Here is a 12,981-nt window from a genome sequence, read left to right as displayed (position 1 = left end):
ACTGTCCGTAACTCCAGTCCCAGGGGATCTGACAGCCTCTTCTGACCTCTGCGGGCATTGTACAACATGGGTGCACTTACCTACATGCATTCTATTTATTTTTTTTATTTTATGTCTATGTGTGTATTGTCTGCATGTAGGTAAGTACATCCGTGTCGTGCAGTGCCCTTGGAGGACAGAAGAGGCCATCGGATCCCCTGGACCTGGAGTTACTGACAGCTGTTAGCTTCCATGTGGGTGCTGGGATTTGAACCCTGGTCTTCTACAAGAACAACCGATGTTCTTAACCGCTGAGCCATCTCTCCAGCCCCAAAATATTTTATTTATTATTTTTATTTTATGTGTATGAGTGTATTGCTTGCATTTGTGTAAGTGCACACATGTCGTGCAATGCCTGCAGAGGTCAGAAGAGGGAATTGGATTTCCCTGGAACTGGAGTTACAGATGTTATGGATGGTTGTTAGCTGCCATGTGGGTGGTGGGACTAGAGCCTGGGTCCTCTGCAAGAGCATCCAGTGCTCTTAACTGCTGAGCCATCTTTCCAGACTCTTATTTTTATTTTGTGTATAAGCCTGCATGAATGTCACTTGTGTCATGCAATGCCCAAGGAGGCCAGAAGAGGGCATCAGATATCCTGGAACTGGAGTTACTGATGGTTGTTAGCTATCATTTGGGTTCTGGAAACCACATCCAGGCCCTCTGCAAGAGCTGTCATTGCTCTTAATTACTGAGCATCTCTCAGGACTCCAGTGTGCACCCCCTCCCCGTTTTCGTTTTTTTGAGACAGGGTCTCACTATGTAGTCTTGTCTGGCCTAGAACTCGATATGTAGACCAGGCTGGCCTTGAACTCACAAAGATCCACTTACCTCTGCCTCCTGAGTGCTAGAACTAAAGGCATGTGCCACCACACCAGACCTCTTATTTTTTAATTACATGGATATGTTTCTGTCTGTGTGAGGAAATGTGCTTATGTGTGGAAGTTCCTTAGGAGGCCAGAAGAGTGCGTTGGTTGCCCTAGAACTGGAGTTACAGGCAGTTGTGAAGAGCCAGGTGTGAGTGCTGGGAACTGAACTCAGGTCCTCTACAAGTGCAGTAGGCACTCGGGTTTTATTGTTGTTCTTTTGTTTGTCTTTGAGACAGGGTTTCACTGTATAGCCCTAGCTGACCTGGAATTCACTATGTAGACCATCTCAGGCTGGCCTTGATCTCATATTCACCTGCCTTTGCTTCCTGAGTGCTGGTATCAAAAGCCTGCACCACACCTAGTAGCAGTATGCACTCTTAACTGCTGAGCCATTTCTCCAGCCTCATAAATTTCTAATGAAAGAATCTTGTAAGGTGCCTAGACTTCAGCTACTTACTGCAACATCATATAGTGCTACCTTTAAGGTAAACTTTTTTATTTTTGAGACAAGGTCTCATGTAGCCCAGGCTGGCCTCAAACTCACTATGTAGTTGAAGACCTTGAATTTCTGATCCTCCTGAGAGCTGGAATTATAGATGCATGACACCATACCTGGTTTCATGGGGTGCTGAGGATGAAACCCAGGGCTCTGTGCATGCTAGCAAGTACTCTACCACTGAGTTTTATCCCCAGGTAACTTTTCTAGACAAGTCTGAAATTCCAATTTGGTATATTTTAAAATAGTTGTTGCCTTGGTATTATACATTAAAATATATCCTCACTTTTGGAAGCTATAAATAACAGAGACTTTTCTTTGAAAGCCAGCTAGTCTTTCCTATTCCACATGTACTGCTGGATTTCCTGCTGGGAAAGAGTCTTGACAGTCTGCTTACTTCAGTTATCATAGGGTGGGATGAGCAACCCATTAGGATCCTGAGGGCATTGGTGCACCCTTTAGACAGGGATATGATGAGGTCAGATACCTCTGTCTTGGTTGTGCAGAGGGCTTAAATGGGAAGATACTGGAAGAAGATTAAAAGGAGGTCCTGGCTATTATCTTGGGGAGAACTTTCATTTGTTTATTCATTCTTCCACTCAACAAAGTATGTATGCTAGACAGTTTCTATATATCAATTTATTTCATCTTTACTAAAAACCCTATGAGACAAGTATTAGCAGTCATATTTTAGATGTCATTCTTCATTGAGAGGTATTAAAGGCTGAATAGAAACAAGTTCAAGGTCAAAGGAAAAAAAGTAGCACAAAGAGTAGGTAGTGCAATGGTCAGAAGGTGACCTTGTGTGTGAGGTAGAGGAAGATCATCAAGTCTTGAAGTAAAGGATTGAGCCAGGTATGGTGGCGCACACCTTTAGTCCCAGCACTCGGGAGGCAGAGGCAGGCGGATCTCTGTGAGTTCGAGGCCAGCCTGGTCTACATAGCGAGTTCCAGGCCAGCTGGAGCTACAAGGAGACCCTGTCTCAAAAAGACCCCCCCCAAAAAATTGAGTGATAGCATATGAAATGAAAGAATTGAGGCAATACAGATCTTTGGCCTTAACAATAAGACATTTTTAAAATTTTAACTTACTTTTATTTTACATGTATGAGTGTTTTTTTAAATATATTTTGTTATTTTTATTTTATGTGTATGACTGTATTGCCTGTATGTATGTGAGTACATCCGTGTCATGCAATGCTATGGAGGTCAGAAGAGGGCTTTGGAGTCCCCTGGAACTGGAGTTAAGGACGGTTTGTAGCCGCCATGTGGGTGCTGGGAATCAAACTCAGGTCCTCTGCAAGAGCAGTCAGTGCTCCTACCTGCTGACCCATCTCTCCAAACCCGTGTATGAGTGTTTTGCCTGCATGTATGTAAGTGCACCTGTGTCGTGCAGTACCCTTGGAAGTCAGAAGAAGGCGTTGGATGTCCTGGAACTGGAGTTATAGACAGTTGTTAGCTGCCATGTGGGTGCAAAACCATCCAGAGCTCTTAACCACTGAGCCATCTTTCCAGCCCCCAATAAGATATTTCTTGACTACAGGTGGTACTCTTGTTACTTGACAAACCAGCTGCCCCTTGCAGTGTACTCATTACAATTGTTTTCTTCTTCAGCATGGTAGCCAACACCTGTAATCTCAGTACTTGGGAGGCTGAGGCAGGAGAATCATGAGTTCAAATCTAACTTGGTTTCATAGTAAGACCTTGTCTAACAACAACAACAACAACAACAACAACAACAAACCCCTTACAATACTCACAACTGTTTTCTTTCTTTAAAAAAAAAAAGATACTTCTTCAAAACTACATTGAAAGCCTGATCAGAGTCAGGATTTGAACTGAAGTCCTCTTTTATGTAGATTACCTAAAGTCAGCCTTTAGATATCTGTCATCTTACTCTTTGCTTCTCCTCAAAAATTCAAGCACCGGTTATTTAATGAGAGACTATGGAACGGGACATGGTGGTCTTAAGGGTTCTGTAGGGTAAGTGTGGGATATCTGTGGGATGAAAGGAAGTCTGTAAGGAGAGTGGGGTGGGGTTTGGGGGGATAAGGGAGGCTATGGATGCATGATAGATGGTCTGTAGGGTGACTGATGGCATTTGCAAGTGATTGAACAGGTATATATTATGCATAGTGTAGGACTACAAGTTGAGAGATGGAATTGTAAGTAGAATGAATGCTAAGGGGTCTTTGGGGTGCGAGATCAAATCTACAGTTTTTTTTTAAATCTATAGTTTTAATGGTGGGGACATCTGTGATGAGAGTGATAAGTTCTGCAGTGAGCTATGAGGAGTCTGTGGGGTTTGTTGATGGGGAATGTGTCATAAGTGATTGGTGGCTCTGTAGGGCTAGCAATGGGGTCAGTAGGTTGAATGATGGGTGTTCTATAGAGTGCGTCATGGTGTTTAGATATAGGGACCTATGCGGTGAATAAGGGGGTCTAATTTAAGTGATGGGGGTAGGTGCTGTGATGGAGATCTGTGGGACAGATGTAGGTTATGTAGGGTGAGTGATTAGGAGTAGTGTGTGAATGATAAGGTGTCTGTGTGGTGACTTATCAGGAGCCGAGACTAAGTGACGGGGGTATGTGTGGTTTGAGTGTTAGGGACTTTGTGAGGTGTGGGATCTGGCATCCATGGGGTGAATAATGAGGTCTGTGTGGTGTTGGGAAATGTTATGGACTGCATTCTTTGACACCCCTCCAAAAAAAATCATATGATAAACCTCTCACCTCCAAGGTGATTGTTATTTGAGACAAGGGTCTAAGGAAGTAACTAAGGTTAAATGAGGTCACAATGGTGGGGCACTAAAACAACAGGACTGGTGTTCTTATGAGAAGAGGAAGAGACACCATGAATATGAGCACACAGAAGACCACGGGAGGACATAGCAAAAAGGCAGCCTTTGGGGGCTGGAGCAATGGCTGGTGGTTAAGAGCACTGGCTGCTCTTGAAGGACCCAGGTTTGGTTCCTAGCATCCACATAACTACTTCTATAACTCCAGTTCCAGGGGATCTGATGCTCTCTTCTGACCTTTGTGGGCACTGAATGACACAGGTGCACTTACATACATGCAGGCAGTACATTCATACACATAAACAATAAAATATTCTTTAAAAGACAGCCATGGGGCTGGAGAAATGGCTCAGTGATTGACTGCTCTTGCAGAGAACCCAGGTTTGATTCCCAGCACCCACATGGTGGCTAACAACCATCCATAACACCAGTTCCAGGACATCTGATGCCTTATTCTGATCTCCCTGGGCATTGCACCACATAGGTACACTTACACACATACAGACAAAACACCTATACACATAAAAAATAAAAATAAAATATTTTTTTAAAAAGGCAGCCATTTATATGTGGAGAGAGGCCTCAGAAGAAACCAAGCCATACCTCGATCTTAGACCTTCAACCCTGTGAGAAATGCATTAAATGCATTAAGCCACTTTGCTGGATAGCTTCAGTTGTCAATTTGACACACCTAGGGAGAAGGAACCTCAATTGGGGAATTTCCTCCATTGGATTGGCCTGTGACCATGTCTGTGGGTCACTTTCTTGATTGTTCAGTGATGTGGGAGGGTTCTGCCCAGTCCACTGTGGGTGGTGCCACCCCACAGGCAGGTGGTCCTGTGTTGTATAAGAAAGCAGGCTGAGCACAGGCCAGAGGCAACAAGCCAGTGAGCAGCATTCCTTCATGGTCTATGCTTCGGCTCCTGTCTCCACATTCCTTCTCTGAATTCTTGCCCTGACTTCTGTCAGTAATGGACTGTGACCTGGGAGATGTAAGATAAAATAAACTCTTTTCTTCCCAAGTTGGTTTTGATCAGTTTTTTTTTTTTTGGTATTTTTTGAGATAGGGTCTCCCTGTATCCCCAGCTGTCCTGGAACTCACTATGTAGACCAGGCTGGCCTTGAACTCACAGAGATCCGCCTGCCTCTGCCTCCTGAGTGCTGGGATTAAAGGCGTGCACCACTATGGCTGGCCTGGTCAGTGTTTTATCATGGCAGTAGACAGCCATCTAGTCTTTAGCATTAAGAAAGCCTGGACTTGGGGCTGGAGAGATGGCTCAGCAGTTAAGAACACCGACTGTTTTTGCAGAAGACCTGGGTTCGTATCCCAGCACCCACATGGCAGCTAACAACTGTCAGTAACCCCAGTTCCAGGGGATCCGACAGCCTCTTCTGTCCTCCACAGGCACTGCATGACACGGGTGCACTTACCTACATGCAGGCAATACACGCATACACATGAAAATAATAAATAAAATATTTTTTAAAAAAGAAAGCCTGGACTTTGGGCTGGAGAGATGGTTCAGCAGTTAAGAGCACTTGCTGTTCTTCCATTGGATCTGGGTTCGGTTCCCAGCACCCACATGGTGGCTAACAACCAGTTCCACAGGATTGGACACCCTCTTCTGGCCTCTTCAGGAATTGTAAATATGTGCTGCACTTACATATATGTAGGCAAAACACTAGTACACATAAAATAAAAATAATAAATAAAATATATTTTAAAAAAGAGCACTGATTGCCCTTGCAGGACCTGGGTTCGATTCCCAGCAACCATATAGTGGCTAACGGCCATCCTTAACTCCAGTTCCAGGGGATTCAAGGCCCTCTTCTGACCTCCACAGCCACTGCACAACACAGGTGCACCTACCTACATGCAGACAATACAATCATAACACATTAAAAAAATAAAAATAATAAATAAAAAAAGAAAGCCTGAACTTGGGGCTGGAGAGATGGCTCAGCAGTTAAGAACACTTGCTGTTCTTCCAGAGGACCTGAAGTCTATTCCTAGCACACACATGGCAGCTAACAATCACCTATAACTCCAGTTCTAGGGGATCTGACACTCTCTTTTGGCCTCTGCGGGCATTGCACACATGTGGTGCACTTACATATATGCAGGCAAAACACCCATATACATAAAATAAAGAAAGCCTGGACTAACTAAGACAAAGCATAATGAGGGTCTGTGGGGTCAGTGATAGGGCCTGTGTTAGATCAAGATACTTTATAAGCTAAGGGATGAGGATTTATGAGATAATGATGGATAAGTTAAGCTCTGCAGTGAATGATGGGTATTGAGAAATGAGGGACAAGGTTATTGGCGGGGCCTATGAGATGTATCTGTAAGGAACTGAAGTTAGTCTTTAGGATGAGGGATTATGGATCTGTAGGTGACTGATGAGGTGCTGCCAGGTGACAGGGATCTGTAAACGTTGTTGTGTTGGCCTGTAAGGTGAGTGATGGGATATTGTGCTGCAAGAGATGGGGGTTCTGTGAGGTCAACCATAGGACAGCTGAGAAGTCTGTAATACTGTGTCTATGGGATGAATGGCAAGGTCTGTGGAGCAAGTGAGTTTTGTAGGGTCAGAGATGGGTAAGTTTGTGGAATGAGTGATTAGGGACCAGTAAGCTAAATAATGCAGGAATGAGTCTGCGAGGTGAATGATTGAAATCCTAATTCCCAGTATCTCACAGTGTGTCTATATTTTGGAGGAAGGGCTTTTAAAAATATTTTATTTATTATTTTTATTTTATGTGTATGTGTGTACTGCCTGCATGTAGGTAAGTGCACTCATGCCATGCAATGCCTGCAGAGGACAGAAGAGGCTGCCCCCGGAACTGGAGTTACGGACAGCCGTTAGCTGCCATGTGGGTGCTGGGATTCGAACCCAGGTCCTCTGCAAGAACAGTAGTCAGTGTTCTTAACTGCTGAGCCATCTCTCCAGCCCCTGGAAGAAGAGATTAAGTCCAAATGAGGCTGGTAGGTAGGCTGGGCTCTAAGCCAATCTCACTGATGTCTTGGTAAGAAGCAGTTGCAACATATATGTGCAATTAGGTATGTACAGAGGGAAAAATCCGGTGAGGACACAGTGAGAAATGGCTACGTGCAACCCAAGGAGAACAGCCTCACAAGAAATCAAACCTTCTGACAAGGTGAACTTGAATTTTCAGCATCCAGAACTCTGAGGAAAAAAATGGTTTTTTGTTTGTTTGCAGTACTGGGGATTGAACAGAGGGCCTTGTTCAAGTTAGACAAATAGTCTACCACAGATCTATGTCCCCAGCCCTCTTTTTAAATTTTTTTTTAGTGTATAAGTGCATTGCCTGGATATATGTAAGTGCACCTGTGTCATGCAACGCCTGCAGAGGTCAGAAGAGGGCATCGTATTCCCCTGGAATTGGAGTTATTTAGCCACTATGTGGGTGCTAGAAATCGAACCCAGGTCCTCTGCAAGTGCAGCCAGTACTCTTAACTGCTGAGCCATCTCTCTAGCCCCTCTTTTTACTTTTTGAGACAGGGTCTCATTAAGTTGACAAGGCTGGTCTTGAACTCACAAATTTATGTTGTTTAGGCCACATGGAAGCCAGACATGGTGGTGTACACCTGTAATTCCAGCACTTGGGAGGTGGAGGCAGGAAGATCAAGAGTTCAAGGCCAATCTGAGATATGAGACACACACACACACACACACACACACACACACACACAACCTCTTGGTCTATGGTATATTGTTAAAGCCACCCTAACAAGCTAACAAATACTTTGGTATTAAGAAGTAGGATGGATGCTGCTATAACAAATATCTAAAGATATGGAAGTAGTTTTGCAACTGGATAATGGGTAAAGGTTATAAGAGTTCTGAGGTACATGCTTTGAAAAAAAAAAGCCTAGGTTATTATAGTCTCAACATTTTGTGTCCTTCCCTCATCCCTATGTTGAAACCAAATCCTCAGTATGATAGTATTAGGAGGTGGGGCTATGGGAGTTCATTAGATCATGAGACTAGTACTCTCCTGAACAGGATTAGTGGCCTTATAAGGAGATGAAGAGACCAATGTTCTCACCCTTCAACTATATGAGAATACAGTGGAAAGGTGACCCTCAATAGATCTCCAATCTGCTAATGCTATCCTCCAGAACTGTGCTAAATAAGCTTCTTTTGTTTATAAGCCACCCAACTTATGGTGTTTTGTTGTATCAGTCCAGACTAGGACAACTGAGTTGGTAAGAATATGGATGTCAAAGGTGCTTCTGTTGAAGTCTCACATGGAAATGAGGAACATGGAACATATTGGAAACTAGAAGGCAAAGAACTTAACTTAATGTTAGTGCTTTGCAGAAGATAGAACTTGTGAATGAAGGTCGGGCATGGTGGCCTTTAGTCCCAGCACTTGGGAGGCAGAAGCGGGTGGATCTTTGTGAGTTCGAGGCCAAGCCTGGTCTACATAGCAAATTCCAGGCCAGCTGGGGCTACAGGGAGATGTTGTTTCAAAAAAAAAAAAGAACTCGTGAATGATAAACTTGAAGTTTTAGTTGAGGTGATTTCTAAGAAATGCATTGAAGATTGCTGGATTGCTGGGGGTGGTGGCTCACACCCAGGAGGCTGAGGCAGGAGGACTGCCATGAGTCTAGGCCATCCTGGCTACATAATGAGTTTCAGGTTAGCTTGGGCTACAGTATGAGAACTACATCAAACACAAAAGGACACAAGCAAACAAAAAGTTAAAAAAACGTTTTGAAGATGTAGTTGGGTTTCTCTGTGCTGCTTACATAAAAATATGACTGGGGACAGATCAATTGAAAAAGAAGTATAGGTAGAAAGGAACAAGAAGATTTAGAATATTTTCAGCTTATTTAGAATATTTTCAGCTTATCCCATATTATAAAACCAAGAAAATGTCCTAGAGAAAACGCCAATGCCATTGTTATACAACCCATAAAAATCACTGCTGAGTGTGCTGCACTCATGTAACCAGCCTAGCTCATCAAAATCCAGGAATTGAGGTAAGGCAACACCAGCACAACACTTCCAGCTGGGACTGAGGGAGATAGGGACAGAGCAAAATAAAGGAAGACTATCCCACTCCTGCAATTCTACAGGACAGAATAGGGTTCCCTGGATATGAATAGCCTTTTTTCTTTAAGAAAAGAATTTTTGCTGGAAGTGGTGGTGCACGCCTTTAATCCCAGCACTTGAATTTGAGGCCAGTCTGGTCTCCATGGTGAATCCAGGACAGCTGGGGCTACAGGGAGACCCTATCTCAGAAAGACAAAAAAAAAAGGAAAAAAAAAAAGAAAAGAATGATTCTGATGACAGAACTGTTTGCCCCTCAGTTCTGAAGCCCAGGGCCATTCCTTGGTTTTAGTGGGTCAGGATGCCTCCCAGGGCCAAGAACAACACTGTAGCCCCAGTGGGCCTAGAGGTGGGTCCCCTACCTTATAGGCCTGGAGGACAGAGCATCAAACCCAAGAGATGACCCTCAAGCTTTAATACTAAATGAAATTTGAACTTACTTACTTAGGACTTGTGATCCCTTCCCTCTTTGAAGTTTCCCATCGTGGAATAGGAATCTGCCTGTCCTCACTGTATTTTGTAAGCTGAAAACCCATCTGGTTTCACAGGTTCATAGAAAATAGAAATTTATGCCTCAGGATGAATCATACCTCAATTCTTATCCATGCTTGATTTATGTGATATCTAAATGAGACTTGGAATTAACAATTCATGCAGGGAGCTCAGCATGGTGGCACATACCTGTAGTCTCATCACTCTAGAAGCTGAACCAGAAGGGTCAGGAGGATCAGAAGTTCAAGTTCAGCTTGGCCTACATAGCAAGTTTAAGACCAGTCTGCAATATATAGGGAGACATGTCTCTCAATCAATCAATCAATCAATCAATCAATCAATCAATCAATCAATCAGTCAGTCAGTCAGACAGTCAGTCAGTCAGTCAGTCAGTCAATTAATCATCATTCAATCTAAAAAGCTGGCTTAGTGGAACATATCTACAACTCCAGCACTTTCGAGGCCAAAGCAGAAAGACCATGAGACTAGTCTGGAGTACATAGAAAGTCCCAGGCCAGCTTGGGTTATATAATGAGACCCTGTCTCCAAAATCCAAATAAATAAAACAAAAAATAAAGTTCATTCATGTGTGTTGTGTGTGGCTCAGGGGTAGAGCCCTAGTTTAAGGCTCTGGGTTCAATCTGTGATCTCCAGCACTTCAACCTCAACAAAAAAAGTTAATCCGGGCGTGGTAGCTCACACCTTTAATTCCAGCACTCAGGAGACAGAGGCAGGTGGGATCTCTGTGAATTCAAGGCCAGCCTGGTCTATACAGTGAGTTCTAGGCCAGTTGGGGCTACAGGGAGACCTTGTCTCAAAAAGACAAAAAAAAAGAGGGATATGAATTTAGGGAGACCAGAGGACAGTATGGTTTGAATTGAGCTGTGTCCTCCTCAGGTTAATGTACTGAAGCCCTAAATCCCAGCACCTCAGAATGGGACTGTTCTGGAGATACAACCTTTAAAGGAGGAGATGAAGTTAAAATGAGGCTGGTAGGGTGGGCTCTAATCCAATTTGGCATCCTAAAAGGAAAGTTGGACCTACACAAACAGCAGGAGCCCCAATACATGGAGAAAAGCCCATACTAAGGAAAGAAGCCTCAGAAAAAACCCAAACCTTCTGACACCTTTACTGATTAGTTCCAGATCTGTGAACTTCCCTATATGTTGCTTAAGCTGCTCAGTCTGTATCATTTTGTTATGGTAGCCCAAGCTGACTAATACAAGGGGACTATGGGGCAACTGACAGGGTCTAATAGGTAAAGTGATGGGGTGATCTTGAAGGGGAGACTGTGTAGTGAGTTCTAGGTTCTATAGGGTAAATTATGGGAGTGTGGTAAGTCAGTGCTGAGGGTTTGTGAAGTCAGACATGGGGTGTCTATGTAATGATGATGGAGACCTGAGGATGAATAAGTGTTGGGGGAGATCTGTGGAGTTAGTTGTAGGGATTTTCTCAAATTGGTAATTAAATAATTCTTGGTGTTACAATTATGATATTTTATTTCATGATTTTGAAAATTGCCACCACCATGGACCTCCTGCCTTCTCATATGTTTTCCAAGTGGTTCCTGACAGTAGCTACACATATTCCCTACCTTTCCTGTCTCTGGTCCTTTTGTGCCCACTCGTCAGCCTGAGTGTGACAGATCAGTTAGCTTTGACGCTCCAATCCTGTGGGAGCAGGATTCAGTTCTTCTGGCAGGCAGGGGAGGGTGCCTCACTGACAGTGTTCCAGGCCACTGGACTGCTCTTTAGTTATGCTTGCTCTTGGCTTTCATGACCTTGCTGTCCATCATGCTCTGGGCATGAGTGAGATGCTTTATGGAATCAAGCACAAGGATTCCAGGTACCACCAGCCATATGGCATTCATGAAAACAAAATAAAACCAGAAATAGAGGGGGTGGCCCAGCTCCCCATGCTGGAATCCGTCATGTTGCTCTGTCAGGAAGTACAGCAAGTCCCCATACAGCTGGCCTGTGGGAGGCAAGAGGAGAAGGAACCCCTGTGAGGACATGGAGGCTAACTTAGGCTCTCAATTCCACGGAATTTCCTAAATCATTCCTCAAGGCCTTAGAGCTCAGCCCAAATTCTGAAATTAGAGCTAAATATCTAAGATAACAAGAAAGTGGAAATTCTAGAAATTAGAGTTTGGAGAATCTCTTTTCTTCTTTTGTTTTGTTTTGTGTTTTTTTGCTCTTTTTGTGAAAGGGTCTCCCTGTAGCCCTCGGTGGCCTGGAACTTGCTATGTAGAATAGGCTGGCCTCAAACTCACAGAGATCTGCCTGCCTCTGCCTCCCAAGTCCTGGGACTAAAGGCATGCGCCATCACGCCCGGCTCTTTCTTTCTTTTCATTTTCCTTTCTTTCTTCCTCCCTTGCATTTTTTTACTGATAGGGTCTTGTTATGTAGCCTAGACTGACTCCAAACTCACCATCTTCCTGCCTCAGCCTTCTGAGTGCTACAATACAATCACCGCGCCTGGTGAGAGCATGGAGAATTTCTCAATTCAGGACGGCTGATCAAACCAAAATTGAAGGCAAGTTTAGAACCTTAGAATAAATGACAAACCTGGAGCTTACGGGACCCCATCTATAGCAATGTGTTTGTGGATCACCCGTTAACCCCTCTAGTGCTCAGTTTAGGCCTTCTCCTTACCCACAGAAATCATAAGCTGTAGGACGAAGCGGGAGGGTTGTTGACGGAGAAAGGCAATCACAGCCCACAGGCTGAGTGGTCCCCATAGACAAGCTGTGAGAGTCTCCATAGAGACAATGAAGCCATCACCACTGTAAAAGAAAGGAGAGACACTGGCATCATTGTGCTCTGCTTACAGAGCATCTTATTAGGGCCCCTAACTCACTTCTACCCCAAACCAGCGCAGGTCTCCATTGACAAAAGCGAAATACTCACAGGATGTATCGGCTGTCTCCCTTGGAATACTCTTTCCCTGAGAAAGATACATGAAGAATAAAATCAGGAAAAGGAACTCACATGTGTGATAACCACTATAAGACAAACTTTATAATATCCCCATGCCACAGTTTCCTCAACTGTACAATGCAGGTAGTAGTTTAGACTCCAAAGTGTGTGTGTGTGTGTACACATATATAAAATGTGCAGGAAGCTTGATACAGAAGACTGTTGCTATGATTGATTGCATGGTGCTCAGGAGGAACTGTGACGTAAAAGGAAGCGCATATATATATATATA

General features: G+C 43.9%; 1 protein-coding gene across 1 annotated transcript in view; it reads right to left on the bottom strand.

Moving 5' to 3' along the window:
* Positions 1-11,252: 11,252 nt before the first annotated feature.
* Positions 11,253-12,981, bottom strand: part of Ebp (EBP cholestenol delta-isomerase) — a 6,443-nt gene continuing 4,714 nt past the window's right edge. Inside the window, exons 3-5 of the mRNA XM_008842531.3 lie at positions 12,681-12,717; positions 12,426-12,556; positions 11,253-11,745 (exon numbers count right to left, since the gene is read on the bottom strand). Of these exons, the coding sequence (XP_008840753.1) occupies positions 11,522-11,745; positions 12,426-12,556; positions 12,681-12,717 (392 nt within the window). The 3' untranslated portion in view covers positions 11,253-11,521. The remainder of the gene's footprint in view (positions 11,746-12,425; positions 12,557-12,680; positions 12,718-12,981) is intronic.

Source organism: Nannospalax galili, unplaced genomic scaffold (assembly GCF_000622305.1).
Source record: "Nannospalax galili isolate Female #2095 unplaced genomic scaffold, S.galili_v1.0 scaffold741, whole genome shotgun sequence".
NCBI classification, from domain to species: domain Eukaryota; kingdom Metazoa; phylum Chordata; class Mammalia; order Rodentia; family Spalacidae; genus Nannospalax; species Nannospalax galili.
The sequence above is the reverse complement of the archived record's forward strand: the minus strand, read 5'-3'. Positions and strand labels throughout refer to the sequence as shown.